This window comes from Eschrichtius robustus, chromosome 12 (assembly GCF_028021215.1).
Source record: "Eschrichtius robustus isolate mEscRob2 chromosome 12, mEscRob2.pri, whole genome shotgun sequence".
In the NCBI taxonomy this organism is placed as follows: Eukaryota; Metazoa; Chordata; class Mammalia; order Artiodactyla; family Eschrichtiidae; genus Eschrichtius; species Eschrichtius robustus.
The window spans coordinates 72493053-72513474 of record NC_090835.1 but is presented as its reverse complement, the minus strand read 5'-3'; the positions used below and the strand labels follow the sequence as shown (position 1 = coordinate 72513474).

The 20422-nt window shown below is 37.9% G+C and overlaps 1 protein-coding gene across 1 annotated transcript in view; it reads right to left on the bottom strand.

Moving 5' to 3' along the window:
* The window catches only part of DNAH8 (dynein axonemal heavy chain 8), a 327131-nt gene that overhangs the window by 148453 nt on the left and 158256 nt on the right, over positions 1-20422 (bottom strand). The window contains exons 52-59 of the mRNA XM_068557934.1: positions 20062-20303; positions 19834-19974; positions 18268-18505; positions 14453-14595; positions 13399-13533; positions 12498-12620; positions 5764-5977; positions 1014-1123 (exon numbers count right to left, since the gene is read on the bottom strand). Coding sequence (XP_068414035.1) covers positions 1014-1123; positions 5764-5977; positions 12498-12620; positions 13399-13533; positions 14453-14595; positions 18268-18505; positions 19834-19974; positions 20062-20303 — 1346 coding nt within the window. The remainder of the gene's footprint in view (positions 1-1013; positions 1124-5763; positions 5978-12497; positions 12621-13398; positions 13534-14452; positions 14596-18267; positions 18506-19833; positions 19975-20061; positions 20304-20422) is intronic.

The following is a 20422-nucleotide window of genomic DNA, read 5'->3' as shown; positions in this document are numbered from 1 at the left end:
ATTTGGTGACCTTGATGAGAGCAGTGGAAATGAAAACTCGTACAAAACGGGTTAAAGAGGTAAAGAAATGTGAGGAAGTGAAGCTGATAAACATTCATAAAACAAAAGAAGATTTGATGGAAAGATACCAGGAAGGCCAAAGCTTTCCAGAAAAATATGTATATGGGCACATTAAATTGAACAATAGCCCCACTGGAAAATAGATGGACCTTACCACAGAAAATTATCTCAGACACTCAGACCTTCTGAAACTCCATGCTGGAGCTTCCCCAGGACATAAGCTTCTGCCCAGATGGTGTGTAAGTGGCCAAATGAATGTATAGTGAACTATGACAATTAATCCTCATCTCCTTCACCAACTTTTTTTACCAAATATATCAACCTTGTTTGTTTGTTTTTTTTTCAAATCTCAGACCTACCCTTAATTGCTTTTTCATGAGTCTGCCTTCAGACGTCTGGTGACAGCCTCAATGCTTACTGAGTTTTACTTAGGGCATTGACCTCTGTATTAAAATCTAGACTATTTTGTTGAGTACATTCCATCCATTTACTAATTCATGCTCCACCTCAGAGAAATCCACAAGTTGGACTTTAAGTCTTGGTTAGCTAAGAATATCTGGAAATCCATGTATTCCCTCAGTCAGTGAACATCTGAGTATCTGACACAGTTTGGTTGTTGGCAGCAGGTAGGGAAGACAGACATACAGAGAGTTACAAATCAGAGTAACAAGTGGAAAAGCAGTGTTCTCATTTCAGCAAAACTCTACTTTATCCTGGATGCCGTGTCTGGTTTACAGTAATATCTCATACATATGGAAAGCATCATTCAGTCAGAATACTTGCTCCCTGGAAGGAAAAGGTGTCATAAATCTACTTCAGCACCTAATTTGTCTTTTCCAGAAAAACACTACTACGCATGATGTGATGGTAACTTCATGAGCCAGGAGGTCAGAACTAGGCTGAATAACTGTTGACTTTTTTCTTCTGATTATTGACAATGGATGATTCTGTACCTTAGTCCACTGCCACAGCACCCTGCTCGCTGAAACCAAATTCACAATCATCTCACATATTTCGGGTTTGAACTTTCTGCAAGGATCAAAATACCCACAGCCAATAACTCCTGAAAAATAAACAAGATTGAAGGTACGAGCTTACTATAAGATCACAAGGTACATGTTTATCCCAGTGAATAAATCATTACAAGATGACTAAGCTAGGTGATGTGAAGAATTTCTTCTCTCAAGGAATCCGCTAAGACTGGCAGTCAGCAGTGGGGCTAGCAAAGCTTAGTATGCATTGATAAGCATTTTATATGTATTAACTCCTTTAATCCTCCCAACATCCTATGAGAAAGAATCTGAGGTAGATATTACTATTATTCCCATTTTTTTATATTTTTATTGAAGTAGAGTTGACATATAATATTTTGGTATTTTCAGGTGTACAACATAGTGATTCAAATTTAAAACATCACACTGGTCAGAATGGCCATCATCAAAAAGTCTACAAATAATAAATGCTGGAGAGGGTGTGGAGGAAAAGGAATGCTCCTACACTGTTGGTGGGAATGTAAATCCCACTATAGTGAACAGTATGGAGGTTCCTTAAAAAACTAAAAATAGAGTTACCATATGATCCATCAATCCCACTCCTGTGCATTTATCCAGGGAAAACCACAATTCGAAAAGATACATGTACCCCAATGTTCATAGCAGCACTATTTATAATAGCCAAGACATGGAAGCAATCTAAGTGTCTACTGACAGATGAATGGATAAAGAAGATGTGGTACGTATATACAATGGAATATTACTCAGCCATCAAAAAGAATGAAATAATGCCATTTGCAGCAACATGGATGGAACTAGAGATCACCATACTCAGTGAAGCAAGCCAGGCAAAGACAAATAACATATGATATTGCTTATATTGGAATCTAAAAAACATGATACAAATGAACTTATATGCAAAACAGAAATAGACCCACACACACAGAAAACAAACTTAAGGTTACCAGGGGGGAAATGGGGGGGAGGGATAAATTGGGAGACTTGGATTGACATATACACACTATTATATATAAAATAGATAACTAATAAGGACCTACTGTATAGCATAGGGAACTATACTCAACATTTTGTAATAACTATACTCAACATTTTGAAAAGAAATAGAAAAAAATAGATACATATGTATGTATAACTGAATCACTTTGCTGTACACCTGAAACTAACACAACATTGCAAATCAACTATACCTCAATTAAAGAAATGATCACCACAGTAAGTCTAGTAGCCATCTGTCACTGTACAAAATTATTACTATATTATTGACTATATTCCTAATTCTGTATATTATATCCCTGTGACTTATTTATTTTATAACTGGAAGTTTATACCTCTGAATCCCCTTCACCTATTTCACTCAATTTTCCCATTCTCCTCCCCTCTGGCAACCACCAGTTTGTTCTCTGTGTCTACGAGTCTGTTTCTGTTTTGTTTTGTTTGTTCATTTGTTTTGTTTTCCAGATTCCACGTATAAGTGAGACCATAGGTATTTGTCTTTCTCTGTCTGACATGACTTGCCATTTGTGACAACACAGATGGACCTAGAGGTTATTATTATTCCCATTTTAATATGAGTTTAGTAACTTGCCCAAGGTCACCCACCTTGTGTGTGGGTGAATCTGAGGTTTGAACCCAGGAAACCTGGCTCTGGAACCTGTAAAACAGCCCTCAGTCTGAAGAGTAGAAGAGCTGGAAAAGAACTTAGAGACTACTTCCTCATCTTACAGATAAGGAGACCAGGCACAGACAAGTAAAGCAAACTGTTCAAGTTCACACAGATTGGTTGTTGACAGAAGTGAAATCAGGACCCCCATATCTCCTGACCTGCAGTCAGCCAACACCCTGGCCTGGGTGGTGATATAATGGTTCCTAGTAAACACCCAACACAGTGACAATCTGACATAATCACCCTCAGGAACTACCGTTATAGACTGTTCCTGAAGTCCCAAAATGTGTTTGGTGTTAGACTGCAAAAACAGATTTAACTCTACTTCGTCCCTGTGAGACTATATGTTGAGCAGTATGTTCAGTTCTGAGCATGGTATTTTCAGTTCTGAGCATGGAATATCTGCTCAGAGACGCATAGCAGGTTTATGAAGGGTGGGTCAGCTAAAGAAACTGGGCTTCATTCACATAGACCAAAGAAGAGCAGCCTTGAGGGAACGTGAAATTGTCCAAAGTCATGGTTGGTTGTGCTAGATGCCTGTAAGGCCTTTTTGCTTCCTGAAATCCTATGATTCTAGACCTCCAGCTTCCTGTGGCACAAATGTGTTATATATTAAGCATGGGATGTGGAATCAGAAAACAGAATCAGCATCACACGTTTGCCATGCACTAGCTATATGGCCTTAATTGGGCAGTTATTTTACTTCTCTGAGCCTCAGTTTCTGGTTTGTTTCCATATCTCATTTTCAATATTAATCATATCAAAGAGTGTATAAAAGTTTAACAAATAATCAAACACTCACGTACAGCCACTAGACTGAGGAATACAACATTGTCCTAGTACATTAGAAGCCTCTTGTGTCCAATCCCTCCTCCCTCCAGAGGTAGACAGGGCTCTGACTTGGTGAGAATCAGTAACTCACTTTTCCAAAGAAAAGCTTTGGCACTTATGTTCTTGAACTTTAACCTTTTCCTTTTAATTTTTGAAATTTAATTTAATGGAATCATGTTATATGCTCCTCTGTGATGCTTTTTTTCCCTTAACATTGTATTTCTGGGCTTCACCCATGTTGAAGCACGTAGCTGTGTTTGTTCACATTCACTGCTCTAGAGCATTACACGGTGCACCCACGCCACAATGTATTTATCCGACTTTACTGTCAATACATAATTGGGTTACTTCAAGGTTTTTGCTGTCAGGAACACTGTTCTATGAACCTTCTTATGTAAGTCTTTTGGTGCACATGTGAAAAATCAACTACAGATGGGTTAAGGACTCAAATACTGAAGGCAAAACTATATAACGTTTAGAAGGAAACATAGGCAAATACCTGTATGACCTCTGGGTAGGAAAGGACTTCTTAAATGAGACTCATAAAGCACAACCATAAAGGAAGAAAATGGTGAACTGGTATATACTTGGAAGTGGAATGGCGGAGGGTGTGCACATGTTCTACTACCAGTAATAATGTCCAGTCATTATCAAGGGCTCATAGCAATTTATACTCCCACCAGCAGGGGAGAGAGTCTCAGTTGCTTTACATTTTCACCAATGCCTGATTTTTTGTCAGAATTTTTCATTTTTGCAAATCTAGTGGTTATAAAATGGTTTTTTCCTGGTGTTTTAAATTTCCATATTCCTGAATTCTAATGTTTATCATCTTTACCTTCGTTTATCAGTCATATGGTTTCCTCTTCTTAAAGTTCCTGGCTTTTGGTCCATGTTTATATTAGGATGTTTGCTTTTTATCTGATTGATTCTTTGGATTTCTTGAAGTATTCAGATTACTGAGTTTTTTGCTTTGTTACATGTGTTGAAATTTTTTTTCTTCCACTTTGCAACTTGTCTTTTTTCTACTCTTTTAATGTTGCTTTTTTAAAATATAAATTTATTTATTTTATTTATTTTTGTCTGCGTTGGGTCCTCATTGCTGCGTGCAGGCCTTCTCTAGTTGTGGCGAGCAGGGGCCACACTTTGCCATGGTGTGTGGGCCTCTCATCACGGTGGCCTCTCTTGTTGCGGAGCACAGGCTCCAGGCACGCGGGCCTCAGCAGTCATGGCACGTGGGCTCAGTAGTTGTGGCTTGCAGGCTCTAGAGTGCAGGCTCAGTAGTTGTGGCACACGGGCTTAGTTGCTCTGCAGCATGTGGGATCTTCCCGGACCAGGGCTCGAACCCATGTCCCCTGCATTGGCAGGCAGAGTCCCCAACTACTGCACCACCAGGGAAGCCCTAATGTTGCTTTTTAACTGAACAAAAGCTCTTAATTTTAATCTAGTCAAATTTATCATTTTCTTCCTTTATGGTCTATGCTTTCTTTGTCTGATTTGAGAGGTTCTTTCCTACCCAGAGATCATTCCGATATTCTCCTATATTTTCTTCCATTGTTTTACAGCTTTGCCTTCCATATTTAAATCTTTAATCCTTCTGTATTGATTTTATGCTTGGTGTGAGGTAGGGGTCCAATTTCAATTATTTTCACATAAGAATTACTAAATATCCCAGTACCATTTCTTGAAAGTCTGCCTTTCTCTTCTGATCTACAGTACTTGCTATGTCAAATAATTAATGACCACATATGTATGGGTCAGTTTCTCTTATATGTCTTCATGTACATAATTTTGATGGAATGGTTTATGTGAGCCTAAATTTGGTGTCAAAATATCATTTTCACTAACATAGCAAAGTGCTACATTTGACTTAGTATATTATGTTGTCAACCTCTGATCAATGGGCTATCATTCATTAGCCCGAATTTCTCTGATTAATCGTGTCAGGAAAACCAAAACACAAAGGTTTGCTTACCTCTAAAGCCAACTTTCAACAAGGCTATTTCTAAATATCCCTGAGTCTTACAATAAGCTATAAACATGAGTCTTCTTAGTATTTAGTCCCTGGTATTTAGCTCTCCATTTCGGATACTTAATCCCTACTTCAGACAGGGCCTTTTTATCTCTTAAATAAGGTTTTGCATGGTTTATGTCCATTATGTAATGCAATAAAAAATTAAACACCAAGAATAGTCGTACCAAAAATTTTGTCTATTGAAGCATTTGAAGGCAATGTGCAATTAAACACAGTAAACTGTCTTTTCAAACGTTGTGGAATATCATTGCGACCGCCTCCAGGGTGGATCATTGCCGCTATGAGCTGTACGTCAACAATAGTAGTGAAATCTCCAGGCTTATCCAAGCTGTACATTCCTTGCATTTCCATCATTTGTCGCACAATCTCGTTAGTTATCTGGAATTTTATATAGTAACATTTTAGTAACACATCGCTATCATTTCCTCCAAAGCTCCTAGAAAATAGTACAGATGAGATCAGAAGAAAACGCTCAACTTTTATCAATGAAGTGTTTCTGAATGTTGCCTTCAAGGCAATTTGACTTAAATGATACCACCCATAAACCCTAAACTGTAAGTTGAATATGCCTGGTGCAAATGCAATGTACTCTTTACCACGCTGATAAATCTAGATAGGAGAGTTACAGAATATTTGGTACAATTACAAGAGTTCTCAGAGTTACAAGTTTTACTATAGTTTTATATCTTTCACACTCCACATTCAACTGTTTAAAATACCTTAAATCAGAAAATGGGATAGTTTTACTCCTGAATGTTTTGGTATTGGATTTTACATCCTTATCTTTCTTCTCTGTAGCCTCTACCACTGCTAAAATTCCCTCCGTATTGAAATTTTTTCCTCTCTTGTTTTTAGAGGCTCAGTTCTTTCCAGGCTCATCTTGAGACCTTGGATCGCTTCCCAAGCCATTCTTTCTCCATTCATCCCTCAAATGTAACTCTTCTACAGGGTTCCATCCTTGGCTCTTTTCTATTTCAGGGAATGCCATCTCAACCCTATATCTTAAAGAATCTCAACTCTGTAACTCTAGCTTCAGATTCTCTTCTAAACTCCACACCTGTATATCCAAATTCCTATTGGGCATCTTTGAGTGGAAGACACACAAGCCCCTGTAATATGACACTCTTTCATTCAAGAAACATTTAATGAATCACTACTCTGTGTCTGGCTCTGTTGTAACATAGACAAAAATCCCTGTCTTCATGGAGCATACGTTCTTGCGGTGGGAGACAAAATGTACACGTGCATGCCTGTATGTATGTATGTGTGTAAATAAAATGGTGTAAGTCCTTTGGAGAAAATAAAGCAGAGAAAGGAAATAGGCAGTGCTCAGGGATGCAACTGAATATGGAAGCAGGAAAGGCTTCACCTCACATGACATATAACCAAAGACTTGAAGGAAGTGAGAAAGCAAACCACTCAGATATCTAGGAGAAAAGCATTCCAGGCAGAGGAAACAGCAAATGAAGAGGCTCTTAGTGAACGTTATACCCAGTGTGTACAAGGATCAGTAAATGTGGTTGGAGAATCATGGGGAGATAAGATCAAACAGTGTAGGGTCTTTAGACCTCAGGAAGGATTTTGGCATTTATATGCTACATGTCTCACGGGGGGATTTTGAGCAGAGGAGTGTGACACACCATTTGACACATTTATTGTTTGTTTGTTTGTTTTGGCTGTGTTGGGTCTTTGTTGCTGCGCATGGGCTTTCTCTAGTTGCGGCGAGCAGGGGCTACTCTTTGTTGCAGTGCGCAGGCTTCTCATTGTGGTGGCTTCTCTTGTTGCGGAGCATGGGCTCTAGGCGCGCGGGCTTCAGTAGTTGCGGCATGCAGGCTCAGTAGTTGTGGCTCGTGGGCTCTAGAGCACAGGCTCAGTAGCTGTGGCACACGGGATTAGTTGCTCTGCGGCATGTGGGATCTTCCCGGACCAGAGATCAAACCCGCATCCCCTGCATTGGCAGGTGGATAAACCACTGTGTCACGAGGGAAGTCCCCCGACACATGTTTTAACTGGTTGCTGATATGAGGATAGATTGAGAGGGGCAAGGGAAATGGGGAGACAATGAGGAGGCATGTGTAATGATCAAGAAGACAGATGGCGGCTCACACCAGGTGTTAGCAATGGAGTGATGAGCAGCAGTCAAATCTTGGATATAGTTTGAAGATGGAGCCGACATGATTTCCTAACAGGCTGAATGTGGAGTTGCTATTTCTTGAGATGGAGAAGACTGTTGGGAGGAGCAGGTTTAGGGAGTAACAGGAATTTAGTTTTGGACATGTTAAGTTTGAGATCCAACAAGACATCCTTAATTGGATTAAAAAAGTCTGAATTCAGGAGCTTTTCATCTTATAGATGATATCAAATATGCCTCCTCTCTCCTCACCTTACAGGAACTGCTGAGAGGTCTATCTGCCCTGGATCCCTGATGAATGGGAGAGGAAAAGGGAAAGAAAAAAGAAAAAGAAGCCTTCCCTGGGAGGTTGTAGCCTCAGAATGACACTTGCACAGACTTGCACCATGGGTATGCATAGCCTAAGTGGGCCAGAGACTTTCAAATATTAACCTTGCTTTGAGATGATCCTGACTGAATAAGCGCTTAAGGATCTGACAGAAGAAAACTCAAACCTGTCTGGTTGAGGACACATTCATCCTAGGCTTTAAGAAACAGCCATAGGTAATTTTTTAAGGGCAATGACCTGGCAAGCAGTCAAAGTACTTACAGAAAACAAGACAGTTTGAACGTGAACAAGAACTATTAAAACAACAGAGAGCAGAAGCAGACCCATATAGACTTCAGATGCTGAAATTAACAGACATAGACTTTAAAACAACTATGCTCAACATGTTTAAAGAAATAGACAATGATTTGAAAATATATGCAAGGAATAAAAATGACAACGCACTTGAAAGAAAATAAGAATCAAATAGCAACTGAAATTAAAACTCAATGGATGAATTTGACAGCAGATTGGACAAAGCAGAGAAAAAATTTAGTGAGATGGATGACAGGAGAGGAGAAATTATCTAGACTAAGTATTGGAGACAGAAAAAGTTGGGAAGTATAGAAAAGGAGGACAGAAACATAGAGGGCAAAGAAGAAAGTCTAATATACATTTGGAGTTTGATAAGAAGGGAAAGAAAGTGAGGCAGAGACAATATTTGTAGAGATAAGAACTGGGAATTTTCTAGAACTGACATGAGACCAAACCACAGATTCATAAGTCCCAGTGAATCCCAAGCAAATAAATACAAATAAATCTACACCAAGGAACATAATTCAAAAAAGAAAAAATCACAGGAAATTAAGGCAACAAGTGAGAAAATGCAGATTAATTTCAGAGGTGCAATGACTAAGTGGTAGTTGACTTCTCAACAGCAACAAGGAAAACAGAAGACAGGAATCAGATATTTAAAGTGATGAAAGAAAATAACTGCCAACCTACATTTTTCTACCCAGCAATGTCTTTCAAATAAAGAGGATGAAATAAAGACTTCTGCAGACCAAACAAACAAACAAAAAAACTAAGAGTTTGTCACTAATAGATTTTCTCCTAAGGAAGTTCTAAGAATGAATAAAGAGTAAAAAAAGTGGTAAAGAAGTATGTAATGCAAACAAAGAGTGAATATATAAAACAGTAAAAATAATGCCTCATGGGAGTTCACTTTAAAAGTAGAGATATAGATGACCAAAAAGCACATGAAAAGATGCTCAACATCACTGATTATTAGAGAAATGCAAATCAAAACTACAATGAGGTATCACCTCACACTGGTCAGAATGGCCATCCTCAAAAAAAATCTACAAACAATAAATGCTGGAGAGGGTGTGGAGAAAAGGGGAACCCTCCTACACTGTTGGTGGGAACGTAAATTGGTACAGCCACTATGGAGAACAGTATGGAGGTTCCTTAAAAAACTAAAAATAGAGCTACCATATGATCCTGCAATCCCACTCCTGGGCATATATCTGAAGAAAACCATAATTTGAAAAGACACATGCACCCCAGTGTTTATTGCAGCACTATTTACAATAACTAGGACATGGAAGCAACCTAATTGTCCATCAGCAGAGGAAGGGATAAAGAAGATGTGGTACATATATACAATGGAATATTACTCAGCCATAAAAGAGAACAAAATGATGCCATTTGCAGTTACACGGATGGACCGAGAGGTATCATACTGAGTGAAGTAAGTCAGACAGAGAAAGACAAATATCATGATATCGCTTATATGCAGAAGCTAAAAAAATGATACAAATGAACTTATTTACAAAACAGAAATAGAGTCACAGACGTAGAAAAAAAACTTATGGCTACCAGAGGGGAAATGGGGGGAGGGATAAATTGGGAGATTGGGATTGACATATACATACTACTATATATAAAATAGGTAACTAATAAGGACCTACTGTATAGCACAGGGAACTCTACTCAATACTCTGTAACAACCTCTATGGGATAAGAATCTAAAAAAGAGTGGATATATGTACATGTATAACTGATTCACTTTGCTGTACACCTGAAACTAACACAACATTGTAAATCAACTATAGTCCAATAAAAAATCTTTTAAAAATAAATAAAACTGGCATAACACAATATAAAGGTGAATAATATAATTTATGCTAATAAAAAATAAAAATAGAGACATAGACTTAAAATACAAGTCAACAATAAAATTATAAATCAGGAGAAAGATAAAGGAAACTAAAGTGTTCAAAGGTCACTGGATATACAAAATGGGAAAGAAGTGTTAGATTATCTTTATTTTTGATTATGTATGTAGGATGTACTGTCTAGGGTAACCACTAGAACACAGAAATTGACTGCAGTAAATGGATAGTAAGAAAAGGAAAGAGGAAAAAAAAATCAATCAATGTCCTCAGTGGAATAGGAAGAAGGCTGTAGCACTTCATGCTCAGCTGGGGGCAAGGAAATGAAGGTGTCCAAGGTCTGAGAAAAAGATGGTGTGAAAGGAACCTGAATGTAAATGTAGGACAGGAATAGACAGGATAAAGATAAATAACACAAAACATGCAGTATAATTGCTGGGTAGTATTATGAGCTCAGTTGAGGTCCATAATCATGATTTTAAAGTGATTTTAAGCAGTATTGTGTGTTTTTCTCCAGCCAAGTTTGGCTGCATAGGTGCAGGTGGCTGGTGAGCAAAGAGGCTTAACAAGGATTTAATGTGGTTAAGGCTTTCACAGATGAGTAGAGGGTGCATGCTACCGTGATTATAATGATGGATTATGGAATTTTAGCTGGAAAGGAAGGAAGCGAGGAAATGAGAAGAAATGAAGGAGAATTTAATGATGGTAGGAACAATGGCTGGTAGCTCCATCTGTAGTCTGGGTAGTAGAGGGAATGAGCTACAGGGTGTGGACATGGTGATCAGAGAATAAAACGCTTGAAACTGAGATAATGAAGGGATCACAGTTACTGATAATGACAAGGTGTAGGGTAGGACTGCATGAATGAGTAAGTTCAGAAGGAGTGGAAGACATGATCATTGGAGGAGTTGAGGTCAAGGAACTAAGAGGTCAAGATCATGTATGTAGATATTGTTTGGCATCACTGAGAATTATGACAGGCAGGACTGGCTGCATAATTTGTGAGGCTCAGGACAAAATGAAAATTCAAGCGTCTTTATTCAAAAATCATTATTAGGAATTTCAAGACAGTGACAGCAGAGCATTAAACCACGTGCAAGTTCCTCTGAAGTGCGAATCCCTCTGCAATGGCACACTGGCACCCTGTGCACACCATGAAGCTGGCCCTGCAGACTGGGACAGCCCTGGAGAGAGTAACAGTCATCCGGGGACTGAAATCTTCGGGGAGGGATGGGTGTGACCCAAGGGTCCAAGATGACTGCAACAACATGTGGGTGTGAGGTCAGAGTGATAGGTTTTCAGGGAAGAGGGCAATGAGAACGGAGAAGGACATCTCCCTCACCTCCAGGTGAGAAGTCTGCAGGGAAAGCAGCATCCTGGGTTTCCATTAGAGCAAGGAGGTGAGGGAAAAGCTCAGAGAAGAAGCTGAATTTACAGGGGATTTTGTGGATGAACCATGGCTGCCAAGGGCACACAGAAAGTTTTCAGGAGTGGGGAAAGTAGGAGATGAGGCCAGACAAGGGCCAAGCAGAACTGATGGGGATTAGTGTCAGGATGAGCACGGACAGACCTGGGAGTCCTGACATCCTGGTGATGGCTGAGGTGAACCAGGATAAAGGGTGGAAGGGATGTGACAGGTCCTGGTGGGCTCTAGATGGATGGTGTTGATGAGGCAGTAGACGGTGGTGGGAGGACGTGTTGGGGATCCCACCAGGAACAGGCAGAACCCTGGCAGCAACTGTGAGGTCCTCTAAGGGGAGTGAGTCTGGGGATGACAGACGATCACAAGTAGGACAGTGGTGCATGGCAGAGTTTTGGGGTTTTTTTTTTTTATTGTTTTCTGGGAATTCCCTGGTGGTCCAGTGGTGAGGACTCTGTGCTTCTACTGCAGGGGCACGGGTTCAATCCCTGGTGAGGGAACTAAGATCCCGCCTACCACGCAGCGCAGCTAAAAAAAAAAAAAAAAAAAAAAGTGTTTTCTAAACTTCAGGTACTCCTGGGAGAGAGTATATAGAGTGGGAAATCAGAGAACAAAGATAAAACCCTGGGGAAAGGAAGAAAGAAGCCAGAAAGCACATTGAAATCAAGCAGCCAGAGAGGCAGAAGGGAGTGTTGGGGGAAAGCATATAGGGATTTCAAGAAGGAAGAATGTCATCTATAACCAAGAAGCCAAAAAAGACTGAGAATTGTTACTAGGCTTAATAAAGTGACAGTTATTGATCTTTTCATATATAACTAAGAATACTGATTAAATATAATCTACATGAGGTATTTTAGTCCTACCTGATCTCCCCATTCATTAATCACGGGCATATTAATATCATCAATAAATATAGTCATTTTTCTGCCTCCGGGCGGCCCATATGTGCTTCCCATCCTCTTATCCACATAGCTTTCAATTGTTCTCTAGAGAAGAGGAAATGGTCTGTCTTATGCATTACATTTCAATCTATTTCTAAAAGTGATGAACATGCTTTTCAGAGTAGAATATAATTGACTTATTTGTTTAATATGTGTAAATATTGTTATTAAAATAAATATTGCAAACTTTAAAAAATAAGTTGGAATATTAATCATTAATTTATATTAAAAGACACTCCAATGTTCAGCTTCAGCTTCAGTATTAGGCCAAAACATGCTATTTGGATTTGGCCTCCGTGTCAGCCTTAGGAAGGTTAAACAGCTGAATGCCAACTTCAACACCAATTCTTTTGATATATATATATATATATATACATACAGTCAGCCCTTCATATCCATGGCTTCCACATCCTTGGATTCAACCAACTTCCATCAAAAGTATTTGGAAAAAAAAATCCCAGCAAGTTCCAAAAAGCAAAACTTGAATTTGTCTCACACTGGAAACTATTTACATAGCACTTACATTGCATTTACAACTATTTACATAGAATTTACATTGTACTAGGTATTGTAAGGAATCTAGAGATTATTTTGGAGTATACGGAAGGATGTGCACAGGTTATATGCAGACACTACCCATTTTATGTAAGGGACTAGAGCATCCACAGATTTTGATACCAGCAGGGATCCTGGCACTAATCCCCCATGGATACTGAGGGACAACTATATATATATATCAATGTTTTATTTGCATACAGATTTTATTGTATAACCACTTAATATATTTAATACGATAATGACTACAGCAAGTGATGGGTTTTACCTGAAACATCATTGGTTCTGTGGCAGATGAAAAGTTTAGACTTTTAGATAACTGTATTTCAGGGTCATATTTTTTCAAATAGGCCTTAATCATTACAGTTTTTGCAGTTCCCTGCTCCCCCGTGAGTAAAACAGCCTGCAATCGTAGGATAATCATGTTGAAAGGTGTTATAAGATGTTTAGTTTTAAATATATTAAGGTTCTAGTAGCCATTCTTTCATTCTATAAACTAATACAACTAATTTTTGATTACTTTTAAGAATTAGACCTACATCAAAGTAAATCCTAGTGGAATTAAAGATTTAAATGTAAAATATATGCTATAAAAGTGCTGGAAGAAAGTGTGGGTGAGCAGTCACTTAACCATGGGAAGGACTTTGTAAGCAGATACCCACTTTCCTTAGCACGCTGGAAGTCAGCATTTCAGGGAAGATTGAGTTGGAGTGAATCTTGGGACCTGGAGTTCATTTACCAAACAGGTTTCCCTGAAATGACACCAACTCTGGCCCCTTGTACTTTAATTTTTCCACCAATAGTTGTAAAAAGGGATGTGTTTCTTACATGGTTTGCAATCATCTAAGAAACTGAAAACTAAAATATTGCCTGCCATATCAGTAAACGAGGATGTTGCAGCCATCAAGCCATTACATTACAGCCACCCAGACAGTGCACCCTGAGGAGACTCAGGAAGAGAAAACACAGGATACTGGCCCCAGATAGCTGAAGTGCGTACCAAAGGGATGATTTCAGTGAGCCCAGACTCTTGCATCTTCCCATACCCAGAAAAGCGCTAAATTCCATAACTTGAGATATCTGGGCTTTTTTTCATTAACAGTAATTCTTTGATGTTCCATCTACCTGGTCTTCTGTTGCAAAAACTTCTGTATATTCTGGCTTCCCCCCACCCGCCTTGTCTCTTTGGAACATTTTTCTCAGTGCTATCTGAGATGCTGTGTCCCAGGCTTGAAGTCCTAAGAATGTCCACCAAATAAAACATAACTCTCAACTTTTAGGTTGTGCATTTTTTTTTCAGTCGACAAAACTATCAGACTTACTTTATGCTGTTTTGCAATGGTGTCTACCAAAAAATTTGTTCTAACATTGTCAACATTTGGAACCAAAATTGATGAATATTCCGGAACACTGTCAGTTGGATAATAATATGGCTGAAGTTTCTTACTCCAATGCTCCCAATCACCTATACAATAATTAAAACTGATCTTAATAAAACTGTATTCTTCAGAAGTTATCTCAATACAAAACACAAGTGCTATAACCAATTAACAGAAATATATAAACATTTAAAACATTTTTGTAAAACACGTTAACATATCTGCTTATCTAATGTATGTGGCATTTGATAATTTAAATTTGTTTTTGCCTCTTTACAAAGTCAGCTTTAAATTGCTAATTATTTATCTAGAGAGCTCTTGGTCTGAAATGGAATTACAACCAATGATATGTTTAGTATCTAGTAGGAAAACCACATTAACTAAAAGGATGGGAAAGACCAAAAAAGGGATTGTAGATTACTGGACATAGGATGTTTGCCATGAGAAATGGGAAAAAATAAACCTGGCCCTAAAACTAGTGTTAATAATGTGCCCAAATTCCTGACTTATAGTCACTGCTAATTTACTGACTGATATTATTGTTATAATAATTATTGTAAGTGCATTTCATCAATTCTAAGAAAAATATTTTATTTACATTTTCTCATCTCTGGAACCTCCTTTCAATCTATTATGTCAGAATCGCTGCTGGCCATGCAAACTTGATGAGAGATGTTCATACTGTTGCCATTTAAATTGAATGACTTGCATTGTTGGTATTGCATTCTCGAATTTAACTGCCATTTTAAAGATCTTCCAAAAGATACCATGATTCAGAATTGTACCAAAAAAGTTACTGTGTATACAGAATGCATGGAAAGAGAGCAGAGGAGCACACATTTGATAGTAGCAAAGCAAACATTCATCATTGGGGGAATAACCTCAATTTCAACTTTCCTTGCAAATTATGGAGTTCTATGGTTAAGTGCATGTTTAACTTCTAAGAAACTGCCAAAGTGTTTTTCAAAGTGGCTGTATATTGTGTACCATTGTGTAGTTAGCAAAGTGGATATACTACTGGATGTGAGAGCTCCACTTGTTCCACATTCTCTCCAATATTTGGTATTATTAACCTTTTAATTTTAGCCATTAAATTAATTAGACTTTAGTCATTCTAGTGGCTGTGTAATGATTTGCATTTCCCTGATGACCAATCATGTTGAATATCTTTTCATGTGCTTTTTTCACCATTCATAAATCTTCTTTGGTGTAGCATCTATTTAAAATTATTGCCTATTTAAGAAATTTGGATTGGCTGTCTACTTATTATTGAATTGCAAGAGTTCTTTATGTATTCTGGATAAAATTCTTTTATCAGATATATATTTTTCAAACATTTCTTCCCATTCTGTGGCTGGAATGGGAATTTTATTTTCATAGTGACTTTAAAATAGATTTTAATTTTAATTTTAATGAAATCAGGATGTATGAGTGCTCCAACTTTGTTTTTTAAAAATTGATTTGGTTATCCTAAATCCTTTGCATTTCCATAAAATTTTATAATTCAGTTATAAATTTCAACCAAAAAAAGTCTATTGGGATTTTCACTATGATTGCACAGAATCTATAGATCAATTTGGAGAGAAATAACATCTTAACAATACTGAGTTTTCTGATTTGTAAACGTGATTTATCTTTCCATTTATTTAGGACTTCTTTAATTTCTCTCAGCAATTTTGTGGTTTTCAGTATACAAACCTTACACATATTTTGTTAAATTTATCCCTATATATTTCATTTTTTAATGCTATTTTAAATGGTATATTAAAATTTCAATTTCCAATTTGTTGTGAGCATGTAGAAATACAAATTATTATTATATATTGTTCTTTCATTCTGTGACCTTGATAAACTCGTTTACTAGTTCTAATTTTTTCGAGGATAGTTATATTATCTGCAAATAATGAGAGATTTACTTGTTCTTTTCCAACCTATAGGTATTTCATTTGTTTGTTCATGTTTATTTATTTACTGCCTTATTGCACTGGCTAGAACCTTTAGTATAATGTCTAATAGAATTGGTGAGAAAGGAATATTCTTGTCTTGTTCCTGATCTTGGGAAGAAAGTATTCAGTCTTTCACCATTAAGTATAATGTTAGCTTTTTTGCAGATGTTCTTTATCAGAATGATAAAGTTTCTATTCCTAGTGTACTGTTTTATCATGGAAGGATGTTAAATTTCATCAAATGCTTTTTTAAAAATTATTTATTTATTTATTTATTTTGGCCATGCCAGGTCTTAGTTGCAGCATGTGGGATCTTCGTTGTGGCATGTGAGCTTCTTAGTTGCGACATGCAGACTCTTAGTTGTGGCATGTGGACTCTTAGTTATGACAGGCATGTGGGATCTAGTTCCCCAACCAGGGATTGAACCCAGGCCCCCTGCATTGGGAGCGCAGAGTCTTACCACTGGACCACCAGGGAAGTCCCCAAGTGCTCTTTCTGCATTGATTTAGAGGACTATATAATTTGTCTGGTTTTTAGTCTATTAATATAGTGAATTACATTGACTGGTTTTTAAATGCTAATCCAACCTTCCAACCCTAGAATAAATATCCACTGGAACTCAGTATGTTATCCTTTTATATACTATTGGATTTCATTTCTTAAAATTGTATTAAGAAAGGTGTGTCAATATTCCTGAGGGATAATGGTCTATAGTTTTCTTTTCTTGTAATGTCTTTCTCTGTTTTTGGTATCAGGACAGCACTTACAAACCCTTATAAAGTGGGATGGGAAGTGTTTCTTCCTTACATTTTCTATATTTTGGAAGAGTTTATGTAGAATGAATTTGTATTATTTCTTCCTCAAGAATTTGATGTACTTCACCAGTGAAGTCATCTGGGCCTGCAGTTTTCTCTGTGGGAAGGTTTTTAACTATAAATCAAAAATTTTTAGTAGATATAGGGATATTTAGGATATCTATTTCTTCTTGATGAGGTTTGGTCATTTGTGTCTTTCAGAGAATTTATCCATTTCATCTACATTGTCAAATGTATTTTCATAACATTGTTTCTAATATTCACTTCTTATTTTTTAATGTCTTTAGGGTTTGTACTAATGTTCCCTCTTTCATTCTGAATCATGGTGATTTATGTCTTCTCTTTTTTTTCCCTGATATCTCTGGTAAGAGATTTACGAATTTTATCGATCTTTTCAAAGAACCATCTTTGGATTGGCTCTAGATTCTAAGAGAATTCACAGCTAGATTTAAGGGTGCATTTAATTGTTAGTTTCTTTTAGGGAGAGGTGAGCTGGGCCCTACCACACACAGGAGGCTAGGGGGCTGAGGTGACAGCACTGGACTTTGCCGAGTCTGCTACGTGTAAGTAGGATCCCATCTGCTTGGTTCATTCTCTGTTTATTCTGACATTTCCAACAGAGAAGTTCTAAGACTGATCTGTCATGAGCATTACTATGCTTTGCAACATGAAGAATCTGTGTTCTCTATACGGCTACCCTTCCTCTTCAAGCAAGAGAAAATAGATACTGTAAGAAGTGTTGCTAACTTATTTATGTTAGATTTCACTGAGACCACTGCAAAAGAAGGAGAGGTCAAGAGTCTCTATAACTGTTCCCAGCCTGGCCCATATGCAAAATCCTACTGTTCCTTGCATATATGCCCTTTAAAAATGGTATTAGCAATTATGTTATTCATGATTGGTTTAATATTTCCCCACAGAAGAGTTTACGGAGTTTATCTTTTTCCCATTAAAAAAAAATGTCATTTTATTTCAGGTATAAGTCACTGTGCTTACCATAATCAGTAACATAAAACTCATACATGGTTTGATTTGTGCCCTTAGGTATTTCTGGTAAGTCTAACTTGCTTTCATGATTTCGTAAAAAGGCTTCAAGCTTGTCTCTGCTTTCCAATTCCAGAAGGGCTCCTAAACTCCACATTAGAGCGAACACAAATAATTTATGAAGATGTTCGACACATGAAATGCCACCTTCTTCTTTGGAGGGAATTAAACCTTCCAGAAGATTGAGAGACTGAAAATATTTAAAATACAATAAAATAAAGTTTTATATTTAGATATTTTAAATAAACATTTAAAAATGATAATAAATTTAAAAGGAGAGAAAGAGAGAAGAAAACAAATATATCTCCAGATATTGCTTGATCAGTGTCCTACAGCTAGCAGCATTTAGAAGAAAGTCCATTTTGCTTTAGGCAGACTGCATGATCTAGCAGAAAGGACACCAAACTGGGAATCTGGAGGTGCCCCAGCTCACGCCACTAACATCTCTGAGTCTCAGTTTCCTGATCTCAAAAGCAAAAGGCCTAGACTAGATGTTTCCTAAGGTAGTTTCTGGTTCTAAAGTTTGGTTATTCCAAATTTTATAGATCAAAGATTTTATTTATTTTAACATGTTGTAAGGCTCAGCAAATTGTGCCCCAGGGGCCAGCCACCTGTTTGGCAAATAAAGTTTTACTGAAACCAGTCACACTCGTTCATTGTGTCTGGCTGCTTTTGCAATGCAACAGCAGAGCTGAGGGGCTGAGACAGAAAGTTGTGCAAAGTCTAAAACACTTATTTGCCCCTTTAATAAAAAGTGTGCCAAACCCCATATGGCATCAGAAAGAAATGTATCTACAGTAAGACATCCTTTGTCTTTCATAACAAAATTATTTCAAGATAAGATTTGCACTTACATTTGGGCCTCATGTATCAGTTCTAAGCTACCCACCCTCCCTGACTGACGTCCCTCACACTAAGAGAGAATCAAAGCACTAGAATGGGATAATGAGAGATCACCTATGGACTAGAATCAGGAGAGCCTCTGAAAAATCTATGACTAGTTCTGTTTCTTCCAAAGACTAATAAGAAAAACTGAGAAGAGGGGGAAAAACATAATTCTACAAACTACTTGGAGAATTGTTCAAAGGTTTTCCCTATCTAATATATATAGTAAATTTGCAAAGCCAAGACTGCCACCCAAATTTTCCTGCCTGCCACCAGCTCATTGTTGTGCTTTTCTGTAGAACTTCCAGCTTTATTTATTTAGTCTACTCTCATTTTTGGACACTCTTTCTGGGAAGGTTATACTAAGCTTGACGGTGGGAAAGACAGTTCATTCCTCTTCCCCTGACAATACCGCCCTGGGAAGTGAAACTCATGAAGAGATGGCAGTAAGAGCGTCAATAAGATCTTTAATAGGAATCAAATTTCTCAGAGCCTTCACCTCCACATCACAAAAAGATTTTGATGGGACTGTGTGACTTTTCCATTTCAGATACCTATAAACTGCAACTGAGTGGTGGTGGTGGTGGGGGAATCTCACATCTAAGTAGTGAATGTACAAAGAAAAATACTTACTTGCACAATATAGTTGCACTCTAAGAGTTGCATTTTCGGATTGAGGTTCAGTTTCATAAATGTATATATATCCTCAAACATTTTATCATACAGACTTAGGAATACAGAAGCTTCCTGTATAGTACGTTTCTTCAACCACGCCTGCAGCAAAGAAACAGAGTCTCTGTTTATAAGAGAGTGAGACGTGGAAATACACTGAACGCGCTTCTGCGGGTCTGTCGTCCCCACCTGCAGTATTGGCCTCCAGCTGAGAGCAGAGCTGCTGATGTAGACCATGCCCATCCTAGAAACCGTGGCCGGAGAGGCGTTCTCAATATTGTGGACTTCAAACAAAAGCTTACAGTTAGGGGCCATGGGGATGCGATCGCCATTGGCCAGTGTGAGGGTTTTGTTGTCATCCAACACGGAATTTAAGTTCTCGATCCAAATGGCATCAACAGGGCCGTCTAAAATGAGGAAAATGTTTTCACCTGCCAATAATGAAAACAGGAAATCACTTTTCACCTGCAGATAATCAAAACAGAAAATTAAACCAATACTGTGTTATTGATAAACTGGCAGGGGAAAAGAATGATCACCAGAAAAGAGT